At 39.7% G+C, this 17,589-nt stretch overlaps 1 protein-coding gene across 2 annotated transcripts in view; it reads left to right on the top strand.

Moving 5' to 3' along the window:
* Positions 1 to 16,735, top strand: part of APPL2 (adaptor protein, phosphotyrosine interacting with PH domain and leucine zipper 2) — a 34,575-nt gene extending 17,840 nt beyond the window's left edge. For both annotated transcript variants that reach the window (XM_071551042.1, XM_071551043.1), the window contains exons 6-21: positions 1,193 to 1,234; positions 1,353 to 1,411; positions 2,374 to 2,520; positions 4,733 to 4,815; positions 8,446 to 8,604; positions 9,771 to 9,959; positions 10,266 to 10,308; positions 10,385 to 10,441; positions 10,555 to 10,643; positions 11,077 to 11,229; positions 11,353 to 11,405; positions 12,636 to 12,810; positions 13,420 to 13,456; positions 13,576 to 13,716; positions 14,376 to 14,423; positions 15,210 to 16,735. In XM_071551042.1, the coding sequence (XP_071407143.1) occupies positions 1,193 to 1,234; positions 1,353 to 1,411; positions 2,374 to 2,520; positions 4,733 to 4,815; positions 8,446 to 8,604; positions 9,771 to 9,959; positions 10,266 to 10,308; positions 10,385 to 10,441; positions 10,555 to 10,643; positions 11,077 to 11,229; positions 11,353 to 11,405; positions 12,636 to 12,810; positions 13,420 to 13,456; positions 13,576 to 13,716; positions 14,376 to 14,423; positions 15,210 to 15,338 (1,604 nt within the window). In that variant the 3' untranslated portion in view covers positions 15,339 to 16,735. The remainder of the gene's footprint in view (positions 1 to 1,192; positions 1,235 to 1,352; positions 1,412 to 2,373; positions 2,521 to 4,732; positions 4,816 to 8,445; positions 8,605 to 9,770; positions 9,960 to 10,265; positions 10,309 to 10,384; positions 10,442 to 10,554; positions 10,644 to 11,076; positions 11,230 to 11,352; positions 11,406 to 12,635; positions 12,811 to 13,419; positions 13,457 to 13,575; positions 13,717 to 14,375; positions 14,424 to 15,209) is intronic.
* Positions 16,736 to 17,589: the final 854 nt, after the last annotated feature.

A 17,589-nucleotide genomic window follows, 5' to 3' on the forward strand; every position in this document is an offset into this window, starting at 1 on the left:
CTGTTTAATGTGGCTTCACTGATACAGTAGTTCTGTTCCCATTTTTATGGATTCTTCCCTCTCATTCATAAAAAATAAATGAAAATGCATATGAAGCCTGCAATGAAGGCCTTGGCTGCTTCATGACAAAAAATGAAAGTTTCTTCAGCTTCCCTGGATGTCAAAATTTTTCATGTTCTATCCATCGCAACCTCCAGTTTTTTTCTGACGCAGCATTTTTAGCAGAGGCCTGGTCCTATTGAAATTTCCTTGAGGGATTAAACTAGGAAGCAAGGAAGATTAACTGTGTTATTGTTCTTGCTTTTAACCTTGTTACATCTTTGTATTGAATACTGTAGACACCTCCAAGTACAAGTTAGTCACACATGGAAAGAATTTCTTTTTCAGCATCAGTCATGAAATGTTCTGGACAGAAAAAAAAAATGGTGTGAAGCTGATTAATGAGTAGGGTATTAAATATAATCAGAGACCATGATGACATCCTAAAATCTCCCCTTAGTATTTTCACAGTTGCATAATGTCTATTCTTGTGAATGTGCTTTCTTTGTAGCATTTTGAGAGAGCTTTGTCAGTTGCGGCAGACATTACTGTGGACACTGAGTAGCTTGTGCCCAACACTTGCCAAGTTGAGTTGCCTGTTTGCCTTCTTAATACCTGTATCAGAAACTCATAGCCAGTTTGTTATGTGAGCATCATAGCCAGCACTCAGATGTGTTATTTCTTCTCACAGAGAAACTTAGCAAAAACTGTTCCACGTTGAGCAAGATTCATGTGCAAGGAAAGGGGCTTTAGTTTCATGTGTCTCTGGGTCTTAGATTTTGTGGTGTCACATATGCATTGTCAGGAAGTTGTTCAGAACTGCTGATCTTTTGTGATAGTGGTCAGGCTTTTGTCATAACAAACCTACTGAAATGGTACTTCTTTGGGTAAATAACACTTTCAGATAAGGCATCTTTTTCATAGTGACACCTTGCTCATTAAAGTAAACTCACTTCACCTTTAATTTGCTGTCTGCCTACTCATTTGTCTAGCAGCTGATCTGCGTTAGCATTTTCAATGCAGGCACAATCTATACATCTCTGCTGTGAAAGGGCTGGAATGATTTGGGCAGTAAATGTACCATAAGTGGTCCCAGTTGAACAAAGTGTTTACAGCTTGTTTTTATTTTGAATATTTGATTTCTCTTTTCCAGAAGTAAGCACATTAAAGGATCTCTTTGGCCTTGCTAGCAATGGTATGTGTCCCTGTTTTGATGGTTTCTATTTGTGTGCACCTGTTATATCACTGAAGACATTTTTAATCTATGCACACACACATCACATTTCTAAAAAAATAATATTCCTTATCTGCAGAACATGACGTGTCCATGGCAAAGTATAGCAGGTTACCGAAAAGGAAAGAAAATGAAAAGGTAACAAACATTAAAAGCAAATGTTTTCATCAGCCATCCTGTCTGCATCATTGTTCACTTACGAACTTTGGAGAGTTCATCACTTAAATTCGCAGTAGCTCAAGAGTACTTGCCATTTTGTTTCCAAGCAGACACAAAGCTTTTAAACATGAACTCAGCAAAGTTACACCTGTTTTCTCCAAGTTAGACAAGTTACCAAATATTGTGCTGAACCAGAGCCCTTCTGATCCATTGGAGCTTTTCAGACAGAGGCAATCCAGATGGCTATAAATAGATTTGTGTAGGCCTACTGTTGTACTGCTGAGGTGATGGTGCAGTATCACTGAATGCAATTTATTGTGAACTGTCATGAAGCCTTGTGTCTGCTGTTTCTAAAGCATTCCATTTCTTCACATCTACCTTCCTGTTAAATTTCTCTGTATGAATTGTCATTCCACTTAAGAGCACACATAACTGTGTTGGTGGGATTGTTCTACATTTCTTCTTCTTTGCCCTCTGGACCACTATTCCAAAATACATCCCTTTATGCCAAAAAGCATGGGACTGGCCCTATCCTAAGAATGAATCAATTCCACAGTGAGGTCCTTGAAAGGAAATGCATTACAGAACAAAATGTCACATAGCATATGGTGATTTATTCATCTCTGAATTCTGCACTTGCAGACTTGTATTGTGATCTCAGCTGCAAATAAATTTCTTTCACAGAGATCAGATCCAGATTTTTAGTTGTGGTCATTATGTAGTTTGTAGTCACAGGGACTTCCTGAAAGCTTAAGTATCTTGACAGAGAAAGGTTTGAATGCTTGCTTTGGGGTTTGGATTTGCTTTCTTTGTTTCTCACCCTTCCTTTTAACCTGGAGAAGTTCTGTAAAACAAGAGTTATTTAAGGAAAACTAGAAAATGATCAGTAAACATATCCATATATGCAGTAACACTTTGTCAACCTCTTAATTTTTATTCAGCTTAAGGCAGAAGTCGCAAAAGAAGTGGCAAATGCAAGAAGAAAGCAGCACCTTTCATCCCTGCAATATTACTGTGCCCTGAACGCTCTGCAGTACAGGAAGAGAGTGGCAATGATGGAACCTATGCTAGGATATACACGAGGACAGGTATGGACAGTAAAACAACTTTATCACTTAGACATGTTCCTGGGAAAAGTAAAACATTGTAACTCAGGATTTACTTTGAGAACTGACAAATTGTAACGGGGTGTGTGTTGGGGGGAGTGGAGGAAAACAACTTGTGTTCAGCTTGTCTAGATTCTAAAAACCGATTTTGTTTGTGGCAGATATATGAATGTTGAGATATTCAGAAAAGACAGCAACGAAAATAAAATCCAGTACATTTATATGCAAAATCAGGCTGGGGTTAGTTTTTTCACAGCTAAGCTATCAATGCAGTAGCATTTACTTCTGCTGTTTACTCTCTCTGCACAGGCTCTCCTATGCAGCAGTTCCCTTCCTGGCACATAATGTTCAGCATACTGATGAGGAGTGTACATGGTAGGGAACAGAGCATGCTCTGGAGAACTGGAAGGACTGAACAGTAGAGAGGATTGAGCATAAGGCTGGCAAAACATTTTTCTAATTTTTGTTCTACCAGTAATTTGGTAAAGCATTTCTCAAATCTGTAAAATGTAGTGTTACTGGTAATGTGACTGTCCTGGATGTCAGGAGGACTAGTATTTCCATGGCACTTGATTCTTATTATCACTCATTTTAAGGGTCTTTTATGCTTTAACACTGATGAAAAAAAACATTGGGCAAAAGAGAAACAGGCTATGAAACAGGAAAAATGGATGCAGTGCTCTGTTTGAGACTGCAGTGTGGATCATCATCATTTCCATTGCCCTGTCTTTTGCAGATTATGTGCCCATTTAAAACAGGTAGGAAATCAGGATTCAGTCACTTTACCCACCATGGGAGTCACACTACTTCTCTGCTCTAAATGGTTTAAGTCAAAGAACTGCATTGGTTTCCTTTACTGGATGTCAAACCCAACTTTCTTTCTCTGCAGTTTATCTGACAGAACTGCTGTATCTCACTGTTTTATACTCAGGTTGTCATGGGAATGACTCAGTACCCAGAAGCCAGTTGATACTGATGCTTAAATACTGTGAACTGCCCTTCATCCAATAAGTATATTTTTTTATTAATTACTCAAAACATGTCTCCTATTTCACATTTCCAACAAATGAGCAGTCTGTAAGAAATTTTTGGACGAAGCAGTGGCTAATACAGGGTTCACTTGACTGAAAACTGACATCAGTGTGTAATCTAGGCATGTCAGTCTATCATCAGTGGAATTTAGAGCTCTTCCCTCCTGAACTGGGCTTCAGAAATAGACTCATTCTGAATCATTCTTTAGGAGGGCATGATTCCTCTCCTTTGTCTGTACAGGGAGCCTGTGGCCAATGATATAGTTGCAGAAATAGTAGTTACAGGTAGGAGGAATCCTGCGTCCCAAGTTTAGGGGAAGGGAGTGAAATCACAAGTAAAAATGGATGAAATAGCTAATAAATTGCTTAATATCCAAGAATTTACTTTTACATCTCTTTTCCAGGGTCGTTAATTGGGTTTTTTTAATCATATTTAATTGCACACACATGCCAGCTGTGTTCATGTTTCACTTGGTTGCCAGTAGGCCCTAATGATGTCTGTGTGCCCAGCAGCTGGAAATCCAAGTTCAAGTCTACACTGAGTGCTTTTCTGCTGTTGCATGCCTGCTGAGCCACACCAGCTAAGAGAATTAATCTGTCAAAAAATGTGCACCTTGACCATAGTATCTTTTTTTAGCTCCTTCAGTAGAACAAAGCCCATGGTGAATCTGTAGATGATACAGCCAACTGCCCTGGAGGCTTCTGCTGGCACATCTACACTTCATCACTTTCCTGACTGACTTTGCTATAGCATTTTAAAAATTTTCATGTTGGAGTTGGTAGTCCAGGTTGGACTACTAAAGCCTCACGGATGCTTTGTGTCCCATTCCCTTTGATATGGTGGTATTGCATGCAGCAGCTCATAACACCACGAGACCCAATTCTGCAGTGCTAATATGAAAGAAGTTACCTGTTCCCTTATTTCAGGCATGTAGAAAGTTCCTTGGAAACACACCTGTCAGCTTGTCTCTTTGTGAAAGGGTGGAAGGTTGCAAAAGTGGGAAGTACAAAGAAAGGCAAGGCAGCTGCTGGATCATGTGTGTGATCTCCTGCCAAAAGTATCCATCATAATGGGATTGCTGCTAATGCTTCCCACAATCTGTTACTTGTCTGTCAAAGCCAGGAGAACTTCCAGTGTCCTTTCTTTTTTTGGTATTTTTCAGATCAATTTCTTTAAGAAGGGAGCAGAGATGTTTTCCAAAAGAATGGACAGCTTTTTGTCATCTGTTTCAGACATGGTTCAAAGGTAATCTGGTGCTTTTGTTTCCTTTTGTTGTGCCATTGGATTCTGAGCAGTACTGCTCTAACCTTCAGCATGCTGCTTCTTTCTTATGAGATTCCTTCCATGCTTGCATTGCATTGTTGAGCATATTTTGTCAAAGCAGTGAGTAGAAAGGAGATATATTTGTACATGGAAAGGAAAATACTTTCTGTACACTACAGAGAATACTTTTACAGTATAGCCAGGAACTGTACAGGGTAAAGTGTTCACGTGCTTGCTTACATCCCTATGTCTTCATAAATACAAAAGCTTGGAATTTGAGCTACAAATAGGTTAACAGAATTAATAAAATAGACCTAAAGTGCTTTCTGAATTAGAAGCATTTATACTTACTGGATCCTCTGTAATAATGCTGTGACAATAATCCATTAACCTCTCAAAGAAGGATTTAGGGCCTAAAGTGTTTGTTGTAGCCAAGCAAGGCAAACAAAACTCCTCACCCAAGGGAACATAGTGCATACAGTGTAGGCTGTATTAGTCCACTAGGTCCAACCTGGTTTGGCCAAGTCTTAATTTCAATAAACTGCTCTGCTTTTGTACTCCTAATTTTGTAGTAATTTTTTTTTATACCTCCCCTCCACTTCTGCTTGTAGTCAAGACTGACATTTTCTTTATAACTTAGTCCCTGTAAATGTAAACTTTACATTTAAAATGTAATCATAATAGAACATTAATCATGGAATCATAGAACGTTAAGGGTTTGGAGTGCATCTTAAAAGATCACCTGGTCCCAACTGGGTCCTTGACTTTATTGCTTCCTACCCTTCCTATCAATCTGTAGTCAAATAATCAGTTATTCTGACTCTGGTGGCATTTTAAATAATGCATATTGTTAATTTGAGAACTGTTATAAATAATCACTCCATATCATAGATTCTTTCACTAAATGATTCTTTACTTTCTGTTCCTTTATACTCATTTATATATCCCCACACACTCATTTCTGAAATAAATCTCTCTACAGTCCACACAGCATTTTTACAGATTGGAGAACAGATTTTAGACTCTGTTGAAATCCTGTCCTTTGTTTAGTAAATCTAGAGCAACTTCCTTGTGTCTTACAGACACAGTGAGGATCCTGCCATTGGATCCTCACCATAGAATAAGCCCTTGTTTTCTGAAGTCTCATGGATTTGGGTTTTGAACAATGTACAGTAATAAAGGAGGTACAGCAAAACTAGGCTGCTCAGTTATTTTGTTGAGTCTGGGTTTTGTCTTTTAAGTCTGTCACATAGTAAAGCTTGAAAGTACAACTCAAATGTGGCTAGTGCAGGAATGTGACATCTTTGGAAAAACCAAAAGAGAAGCTTGTAAAATTCTGAGTGGCACTGTGCAGCACAGCAGTCAATGATACAGGACATGGTTTCATGACTTCAGATTATACAGCCAGTGAAAACTGTGCTGCCCACTCCTCTCCTCCTGTAGTGCTGGGGATCACGAGGCCTCAGTGAGTCAGATATGCTTGCTAATCAAGCCTTTCATTTGTCAGATTTGTTCTCTTGGAACAAGAAACTGATGTGACCCATTGTGCAGCTACGGAATTTCAGTGGTATTGTGGTCTTGCATCAATTTAAGTTCATTGTGAAACTGAGTCTTCACATTTAAAAGCATTTTCATTTATACAGTGAATATTGCTACAGCGTGAAAACATGAGAGGAATAGATCACTAGCATAATCTCAGTAACCAGTTGGCCTGATTGCCACAAATGCATATAACTTCAGATTTGTCAGCTTTTCTCTCCTCTCTGCCTTGGAGACAGGGGAAACACATCTTAGGAAGAGGATTCTGGTCTCGGGAACCAGGAAGATGACAGGGAAGTTCTGTCAAAAGTATTTTGTTGTGTAACAAAAATGACTTCTGAAAAGATTCATTAAGTAGCACTTAGGTAAAAACTGACAGTATAGTTCCATTTTATTTAAAAATGGAATTTAAATAATTCTTATTCTGACATTAAATGATAGAGTTGAAAGGCACTGGCTTGCAAAATGTTGTCTAATTGAATTCAGATCTGATGTTATTACTCAGCCTTTATAACTCACCCTCTCATGTGACTTGGCTAGTTGGCAAGATGCACTCAGCTGGCCTCATTGTGGGGGTGATGTGGGAGCTTAGGAAGTCTCAGCTTTTAAAGATGTGGAAAAGCCTCAAATAAGCTAACATGAAACAGACAAACACAGTGATGCGAGTTGGCTCTTCATCTGGCCAGTCAGATACTGCTTAGCGCTGACCTAAATGCAGCCCTGTCTCCAGATTCCTTCAACAGTTACAGGATATCACCAACTTCTACAAAAGACTGGGGAGGAGAGCGCGGGAAGAATTGTCCCTACTTGCCTTATACTTTTTCCAGAGTCTTCTTTCCACTGTCAGAGACAGGATAGAGGACTACGTGGATCTCTGGTCCTGCTGTGCCCCGTGTTTTGTGCTTATGTTCTGCAAAAGGCTTAAACACCTGTGCAGGAAGTAGGGAGAAAATTACTTATGGCATAGCTGTAGGTGTTAATGACTTTCTAAGGTATGCAGTGGCAAGCATCCTTATGTTCTGATCCGTGAATTTTCCTAGTATGTATCCTAGCCGGGATACAGTTAGTAATTCCTCAAGTTTGGAAAAATTATGAAAGAAATAAAACATTTGCTGGTATTGTTTTTCCAACAGTCAAAGAGTAGCTGCTGCAGTATGAACCTTGAGAGGTCATCTAGTCCACTGTCTGCTGAGAGCAGGGCCAGTTAGAGCAGAGTGATCAGCACTGTGTCCAGTCAGGTTTTGAGCATCCACCTCTGACTCTCTCTCACACATGGCACACACAGTGTCTGGTGACAGCTTGTGTCCATTGCCTCTCCTCCTGTCACTGCACACCTCTGAGAAGGGTCTGGCTTCATCTGCTGCATACCCTCCCATCAGGTGGTTGAGCTGCCTGTAAGGTCTCTCCCTTAGCCTTCATTTTGTGAGGCTGAAAAGCAATTCCCACAGCTGCTTCTCATGTCACATGTTCTGGTCCCTTAGCCGTCTTGGTGGCTTTTCACTTGACTTTGTTTCTGTCTTTCCTATGCTAGGGCACCAGAACTAAACACAGTAAATTAAAGCTAAAGTTAGACTTGAGCTGTAGATTTTGTTATTGCATTGTTCTGAAATCATGGAAAACTTACTTTTGAAAAGCTGTAACCAATTAATAGGTGGTCTCTTGGCAGGAATTCCTGTGTGGTACACATTTGCAGGAATTTGACAAAGTTCTATGAAAGCCAAGAGATCCTGTAGTATAACCTACTTTGAACTGTGCCAGTACACTAAGGCAATGGCTGTATATGTTCAGGAGTGTAAATTCATAGAAGTATTGCTTTTAGCAGCTGTTTCTCAAAAAATAAACTTAACTCTTCTTTCCCAACACTTAACCATTTCTCATGTGCCAATTTCAGTGTTATAAAACAGTATTTCCTATAAAGTCTACTTGAAAAATACACTTTATCTTTGCACTACTTTCCAAAATAATCTCAGCTGGTATTTTTGTTCATTTTGGTTTACAAGTGTTAGTTGTATCCTGGTATAAAAGGACTAATGATGGCTTTGGGTTTCTTTTTATGTTGTGTTTTTTTTCCAGTATACAAGGAGAGCTGGAAGCAGAAGCTGAAAAAATGAGGATATCCCAGCAGGACTTAATTGCACTTAATGAATCTGTTTATACCCCAGATTCTGATGTATCTTCACCTGCTATCAATAGAAATCTTATCCAGAAGGCTGGCTACCTTAATCTTAGAAAGTAAGAATATTGTTTCTATCTGATCATTTGTTTAGTTGCTGACCAGTGGCTAAATTTTTTTTCAGGTCATAGACTCCTCAGGTAATGATTTTGAGGCTCCTGAATCAATGTGTTAGTTCTACTCTTCAGCCTCTGAGTATCTCTGTCATATTTGGAAATGGATTTTAGAATCTTAAACCAAAATACAGGCATTTGAGACTATTTTCTTGAAAACAGAAGTTTCCCTCTGGTTGAATTCACCTACAGGAATAATTTCCTGCATTGAAGTGGCTAAAAATTAGAAACTGATGGAGCTGGATTCAGATTGTTCCCAGATCTTAGGGCTAAAGAAAACATAGTGTTTTACAAAAAGAAACAGCTATTTTTTTGTAGTTAATACATATTTTCATAAATTACCTCTTTCACATAAATAAAAGCCTTATGGATAATGCAAGTGTGTAACTTTGAATGGGCACCATATGTAGAGTTACCTCTACAGATTTACTGAATAAAATCTTCCATCAACATCTGCAGAGGTTATGTATATTGGTGGCATAGAGTAACCCTATTTATGTGATTGATTAAATATCAGTTTATTTCTGTTTGACTAGTAATTTTTGTTTTGCAGGTGGCATTTATTTATTTCTCATAGTATTCTAAGAGCTGGATTACACTATAATAGGACTCCATCTTTAGGAAGGAGATGGTCTCTGAGATACTCTTTGCAGAAGAGTCTTTTTTAAAATTACCGTTTTCTGTGCTCAGACTGCTCTTCAGCTTGAAAATACTTTTTTTTTTTAATCCAGTTTTACAGAAGCACAGAATTATTTAGGTTGGAAAAGACCTCTGAGATCATTGAGTCCAACCTTTGGCCAATCACCACCTTGTCAACTAAATAGCTTAATAGTATTTTATGTCAGTTACTCAATACTCTTCTATTTCTTAGCTACAAGGTACTGTTTTTAACTTGGCTGTTTGTAATGAATTTAATTCTTCACCTTTCATTAAGGATTAGTCTTTGGAAGGAATCAGGTGCTGCATTTTCTTCTTAACAGAGATCCATCATGAAAAAAATGTCAGTGTGAACATAAAGTTCTGATTAGCATCAGGATATGTTTGCAGTTTCATACATGTTTGGAGCTATTTCTAAATAATAATGAGTCTTTATCACTGCATCTTCCCTTCAGTAAAACAGGTCTGGTGACTACAACTTGGGAAAGATTGTATTTCTTCACTCAAGGTGGCAACTTGATGTGTCAGCCAAGGGGAGCAGTAGCTGGAGGATTGATTCAGGACCTGGACAACTGCTCTGTTATGGCTGTAGACTGTGAAGACAGAAGATACTGCTTTCAGATCACTACTCCTACAGGAAAAGCGTATGAGACAGGTTTTATTTAAGGACAGCTAGTCACACCTACCCCTTCAGATGCTCTTTCTTGTAAAACAGGCTTGGTATAGTAGTAAGCTTTTTCTGGGTTTCCAGAGGGGTGTTTCCAAATTAAAGCATGTTCCTTCCAATCCTCGCCCACAATTGACTGTACAGCACATGTGCTATTTTTTAGCTGCACTTTATTCATGATTTTTGTTCCTTTAATGGAAACAGATTAAAAGAAAGGCTTTGTGATGTTCTTATAAGCCCTGAAGTTCACTATTGGCACTTACACACTATGCTTATATTCTAGGGGTATAACCCTTCAAGCAGAAAGCAAGAAAGAATATGAGGAGGTAAAAATATTTTCTTAATGTTGTTACTGTTGTATACAGTGAGCTTGAAGAGTTCAGTTTCATTTTTCCCTTCCAGTGGATATGTGCCATCAACAACATCTCCAGACAGATCTATCTCACTGACAATCCAGAGGTGGGAGCTTGTTTCAATCTTTTGGTCTGTTCTTCCAACTTCTCTCCCCGTTATTCTTTCCATGATAATGTAAAGTATGTATGTAAAGGAGCTGTTCTGTCTTGTGTTCATAGGCAGCTGCAATCAAGCTGAACCAGACAGCTTTGCAAGCAGTGACTCCCATTACCAGCTTGGGGAAAAAACATGAAGTTCACCACCCCAGGTAACATTCTCCCTTGCATGTTTGCTGTTTTAACAAGCCTGGGGCCGAGTGGTCTTAAAACATCAGGATTGTCATTGACACCTTTGGACACAAGTCTGAGTCTCTGCTGGTAATGCAGCTGTGAATATGGACACTGGAGGGCAGGCAGACAAATGACAACCTATTGCTGAAAGTCCAAGAGTTGATCTGCCTTCAGGTCTAATATACTAGTATTTACTTTTTTCCTAAGCAATATCAGGTAAAAAAACCCCAAACAAACAGATAGAGATTTTACTAGAGTCCTCAGTAACAGATCAATAGGAATATATCTTATTTATGTGTTTGTATAGTGGTTCAGTCTGCTTTGGATTTTTGAATAATTGTGTCTCCCTTCCAGAGCAAAGGGAAGGTGTCACTGACTGATTGAAACATTTTTTTTCCATTTTCACTTTAGCCAGAATGTGAAGAATATGGAAAATGATAAAATAATTCACAGTGAATCAGCAGGCATACAAGACTCCACAGAGCTCATTGCTCCTGGAACACCAATTCAATTTGATATTGTATTGCCCGCCATGGAATTCTTGGACCAGAATAGAGGTGGCAGGTATGGCCAGAGACAGTGATTGATCACTTTAACAGCGTGATTTTAGGAGAGAAGATGAAGTATTGCAGCATGTGTTTGTGGTGGCCAGAATCTGTAATTAAAGTTTTAATTCTTATTTCATAGGCGTGCAAACCCATTTGGGGAATCTGAAGACAGCAGCAAAGATGAAGAGGAAGGTCAGTGCTGCTTTTTCCCCAGATAAAGTTAGTCAGGATTTTAGGCTGTCAGTTACCCAGTGTCTCTTAAGGAAAGCACCTGACACAGTGGAGCAGTTGTAACAGATCCATAGCACAGCTGAAGGGAGTTACCTTTCAGAAGCCAGTCTTTTAAACAGTGCTGTGAAAACAAACACCTTTTTTCTTGTGTTCCAGATTAGGTTTATTTAAAATATTTAAAGGCAAAAAGATTTTGTTTGCTTTTTCTTTGTCTTCCATTCTCTTTGTTTTAAAGTAGGTTTTGACTTCTTCAGAAGAAGGGTTGATGGGACTGTATTATAATTCTGTTCAAGTCTGAGGCTGTGTAGTAGCCATTCCTTACTGACGTGTACTCTGAAGATCCGCAATGTAAATCTCACAGGGGCCCAGCATAATGCTCCTCCCAGTGACATGCCAGTAAAAGACAATGGTTCTGACCTTCCCTCAGCATGTGTAGGGCTGGACCCTGACTGTTCTCATCTTTGTGCCAGTTATAAGCAGTCTAGAACCCACAGCCACATCAGAAAACTACTCACAGAACTAAAGCAGTACGTACTGATGTGAGCCCTCCCCCCTGCATGTGCTGCCCCTCTGCAAACTGGGGCTGGCTGCAGACAGAGCTGTTGTGGCCTTTGAACAGACATTCACAGGACCTGCTTTCCCTTGCTCACCACCAGCAACAAAGGAAGCCTAAGAAATGATGGCTTTGCTGCATAATAGCTGCTCATAGTGACAGTCAAGGAGCAAGCGAGGTTTTAATGAACACCTCATCGGACACAGCTGCATGGAAGGTCAGGAGGACAGGTGAAAGTGAGGAATGTATAAGGCTTACAGTTTAAGAATTAATTTGATGGAAGCCAAGGCTTGTGCACAGTCATGAATTTATCACAGTTTATCACAGTGTATGTGCACCTGATAGAAAAATAGGCAAGGGAATTTTACTAGCTAATCAAATAAAGCATAGAGGTTGAGTTACACTTTTAAGGCTCACAAGCAACTGCAATCATTTTGTTCCCCACCTCCACACTGTGCCTGTTCACACACTTTAAAACTGGGTCAGGGCACTGTGTGGCTCATGGCAGGAAGCCACCACTTGCAACAGTCATCAACCACAGGCTTACTGCTGAATTTCCAAAGTGAATAAAATAATTCCATTCATAACTTGAGCTGCTGGAAAATTGAAGTAATGCAGTCATGCCTCTTGTCTTCCAGATTCGCTCCTGCAGCAGATGTTTGTAGTTCGGTTCTTAGGATCTATGGCTGTTCAGTCAGATGACACGTGTGAGGTGATTTATGAAGCTATGAGGCAAGTGTTAGCTGCTCGTGCCATCCACAACATATTCCGTATGACTGAATCCCATCTCATGGTCACCAGCAAGAACTTGAGGTACTGTCAAACCTTTAAAAACTTCTCAACATTCTGTTCCCTTCATACAACTTGTGATTAATAAAATATTTTTGGTTCTGTTTTCCCGAGACATACATCCTTTGAGGAAGCAAGATCCCCAGTCACTTTACTTACACTGTAGGATCTAGAAATCATCCTCCTAAGTTGTAAGCACGTCCAACCAAATTTTAGGGGATGCCATGGGGCTGTAAGGCCCCACAGAGAAAAAGATAACAAGACAATTGATTGGAAGATTCTCTTTCCTTACACTGTTCTGTTGTCAGTACTGACACTGTAGAATAGGGAGATACCAAACATTCCCTTTAGCTGGTGTGTGGTTATGTCCCTCTGCATTATGCCCATGAACTCGGGATCCTTTTTGAGTGAGTGATGCAGAAAGGTGCTCTAACCTGTGCATGTCAGGCAGCTCAAAGTCAGGGGCTGGAGTTGACCTTTGCTAATCACAGATAAAGCATCTGACTCTATGCATATGTTTCCTCATCTGTAAAACTTCTACAGCAATTTCCTTTCTATCATCAGGCCCCTTGAAATTACCAAGAATCACTCTAAAATAATTTTCTTTTTTTTTCCCACTATGTGTAATTGTAGGTTAATAGATCCTCAAACCCAAGTTACACGAACAAGTGTAAGTAAATTTTCTTTCTGAATCTGGTTTTCCACTGACTACTCAGTCATATGCACTTGAGCTCTTGACCAAGTGAACCATATGCTGGTTAGAACCAATAAATTATTTTGCTTTTCCAGTTTGAACTCGCTACTGTGACACAGTTTGCTGCTCATCAGGAGAACAGGCGACTGATTGGCTTTGTGGTGCGCCTCACTGAGCCTCTGGGAGAAGAATCCATGAGCACGTATATTTTTGAGAGCAACACAGAAGGAGAAAAGGTTTGCATAACATATTTTATTTAGAAAACAGGTCTTTGGCTTCTTCCCTTACACATCTGGGAAACAGTGTTATAGAAGCAAGAGCAGCTCAATTTCTTGCCAAGGAAACATGTTAACATGCAAGCCTTTGATGGCTTTTGTCTAAAAAGGGGCAGATTTACAGATAATGCAGCAGCATGTACAGGGATGAAAGGATGGGACTCCTAATACCAGCATTAAGAGAGAGGGTAAAGTGTGCTGTCTAGCACCAGCATTAACAAAAGGGAATGTCAGCTGTGTTGAGACAGGTACATCTGTGAAGCTTTCAAAGACAAGACAGCCATACTGTGCAGACACCACCAGGTGTTTGCTGGGTGCCATAACAACACAAATATGGAAGGAGGTGGAGAATTTTTGTCTTAACAAACAGTAACACCCTTACATGCATTCCCCACATTTGGAAATGAAGTTTGGTGAACACAACTAATTGAGTTGAGTACAAAGATTTACCAACCTCAGTGAGCTTTGAACCCAAACCAAAGATAGTTCTATTTTTCTGTAGTTAGCATAGCAAATTGGTATTCACCTCTGCTTTTGGGTCTGGATTTAAGACTAAGTCCTAATTAAAGAACAAAAAAACCAAAATTGAACTGAACTTTGCATATATTTCTTCTTTTTAGATTTGCTGTGCCATTAGCTTGGGAAAAGAAATCATTGAGGCAAAGAAGGTAAGTTTGTTTCATTGCCCATGTCTGTGTGGTTATACATCACATGCTACTTTTTGGGTGCACTGTCCAGGTACCTCTGGTGTGCATAAGAAAAAAGAACTGCTACCTCTCCTAATGAAAAAGTTTTGCAGACATTATTTTTGCTGTCAAATAAACTGTTTATTTCATAGTAGCATGATTTGAGATAAAATGTGCCACTTCAGACCAAATTCAGAATTATACAAATTCATTGTTCATCTTTGAAAGGAAGCTGTGAGCAGTTTTCAAAAAAACAGACCAACTTTTGGGATGAAGTGTAAATCCCACACAGTGCTGTTTCACTTTTAGAAACTCATTCTTTCCTCCCATAGTGTTTTTCCACTTAAAACAAATGGGAAAGTTACCTGTCCTTTGTAGATACATCTTACCTATATAGACATGACACTAATACATTAATATTTGCTGTATGTTTTTGCTGCTAAAATTTCAGAACAAGCTGGGGAATGAGGTTTTAGTCGCAGGCAACAAGATTGGGTATAATAAATTATTTAGACAGTTATTTTTCTCCTTGTTTTTCAGTAACTAAAAAGCAGCAAAATAAAGGCTCAAAATTGGTAGTTTTTGTTTTACAGACCCAAGGGGTGCCTTTACTTAATCAAAACATAATATTTATGTTTGAAATCCTTGGAATAAAAGTGGCCCAAAACAAAAAAAGAGTAGCAAAACCTTAGCAAGAAGTACTGGGAAACCTGTATGCTCTTCAAGGGCTACTGCAGCCTGCTGACCTCTCTTCTTCTTCTTCTTCAGGACCCAGAAGCATTAGCTCAGCTAATGAAGTCTGTGCCATTAACAAATGATGGAAAGTTCATGCTTCTGAACGATCTGTCAGAAGAAGATGGCACCATGCATGAAGGAGGGGAGGAATCGGAAGCATAGAAAGCTCCTGTCGCTTCCTGCAGCCTGTGTAGGAGCAGCAAAAGCAGGGAGTCGTTTCTCAAGAATCTCTTGTTTTCAGTCACCTGCGCACACCCGGGGCCAGCTACTCCTCTCCTGCCAGAGCACACGATGTCCTTGCAGTGGAGTTCCCTCTGGATTTGCAGTGGAACGACAGCAGGACTTGGCCTTCAAGGCGTTTTGCATTTGTGAATGTGTAGGGTTGAGCTGTGTCTGGGAAGCTGATAATCTTCAGGAACGTTTCAGCACGAGCCCCTCGCTGCTGGGAGGAGAGTGCAGCTGTCAGCCCCGAGGGGCAATGGCATTCCTGCACACACACACAGTCAGCAGCCTGCAATTCCACTGAAAGTCGTGTGAGCTGTCAGCCCCTTCGGCAAAGATCAGGCCTCAGACTTCCTACTATAGTCAATTTCCATAGTTTGCATGATTATGTGCATCTGAATGAAGGTTAAAAATGCACTATCTGCTTTATTTCAGATGAAGTTATTTTTAGTCTCGTTTAAGTGTAACAAGAGTTTGTGTTAGCCAATTTACAAAATCATTTGTTAAACACTAAATTTTTCTTAATATAATCTATTTTTATATTGTCTCTAGAATAAGCTTACAAAATAAATCTAAGTGCCTACTCTTACCATCATGGGGACCCCACTCACATTCTATAGTTAAGTAATGGACATAATGTACCTCCTTGATTTATTATTCTAAACACCAATGACATGCAAACCTCAGAAGTAGACAACAAATGTGGAATGTTAGTTGTGTGCAGTTTTTCTATAGTTAGGTTTCTTAAACTTTAAGTTGCCAGCGATGTAATAGTAGGACAAATAAGTACTTTTATAGTAAGAAGTCTTTGTATTTTTAACATTGTTGTGAGACATGCAACAGCTGAGTCTACCAGCAATCTTTTGTTTTAAGAAACTGAGCAATAAAATGTTAGATAGGTCTACAGTGTATTGATAAGTCTCATAGTACCTTCCTAGAGACATTTGGCTAATAAGTTTACATTTTTTCCCTCCTGAAAACATGAGCAACTATACTTTGCAAGATCAAGCAAAAATGAACCAAGTAAACAGCTGTAATTTGGGGGAAGGGGTGTAATCTGTAGCATAGTTTGTATTAATCAAGATGAGGCATCTAGAAAAAATGGCTGCAATTCCTCAAACTTAACTCTTCTCAGTCACTAGGAAACTACATTTCTTATAATGAGAATCTGTGCAGCAGTATCTGAAAGATCCCAGGTTGGAAGTGTTTGATGTGGAATAAATTAATATAACTGGTTACTGAATGTCTAAAAGAACCCTGGAAGAAACCTGTTAGTAACTGACATGAATACTTTTTATAAATAAAAGTTGAAGCTGTCTTATTAAAAAAATTAACAACTGGTGTTACTGAAGACACTAAGAATGAGGTTCTCAAAATTGCATTTATTAACACAGTTTTATGTACATAATGTTCTCTACTCACAAACCAAGGAGACTTAAGTAACAAAATACCCTTTTGTACAATGAGTTAGGAAACAGTATTACATTTGGTCCTTTGTACCTGAGAAGCTGAAAACAGCTGTTGATGGATATCTGATGAAACTCAAATTTACTTCTGCTTACAGACTGCATTAGGACCTCCAGAATCTACCCTTCAGCACCAGCAGTTTGCACCAGCTGAGTGCTGCTGGGGCCATCACTGGTCACAGTCACTGCAAACACCCTGATCTCGGGCCTGGAAAGGAGTCCCTGCTCTGCTCCCCCAGCCCCATCCTGCAAAGGGGATGGGTAAGGCAGCCCAGGACTACTGGCATGAAGGGCACAGCACAGTGGAAGGGAGGGTGCAAGACCTCTGACAAAGCAGCTGCTGCCACTTCCACATGCAGCAGCCTTGGCACAAGACTGAACACACAGGGGGAGTAGTAGCAGCTGCCCTCTGGGGGAGAGAACCTGGCCCTAAGCTTGTTCTGCCCCTGTTCTGAAGGGAAAAAACCCTAGAGATCTGTTTTATGTACCTGCAACACTTCATCATCCTCACTTGCACCATCCCTGGGAATTTCAAGTGAGCATTTTGGTTTAGTTTGGGGAATATTTTCGTATTGGCTCTGTTATCTCCAGAGAGATGAACCATTAGGGTCCATTTTGGTCCTGTAACTGGAACAGGAGGGCAAAAGCAATGAAAAAAGTAGCACCACAGCATGAATTTTGCACCCCTTCCATATCCTTGGGGGAACAATGGATGTAATGCGATT

The sequence above is a fragment of the Pithys albifrons genome, chromosome 3 (assembly GCF_047495875.1).
Source record: "Pithys albifrons albifrons isolate INPA30051 chromosome 3, PitAlb_v1, whole genome shotgun sequence".
Taxonomy (NCBI): domain Eukaryota; kingdom Metazoa; phylum Chordata; class Aves; order Passeriformes; family Thamnophilidae; genus Pithys; species Pithys albifrons.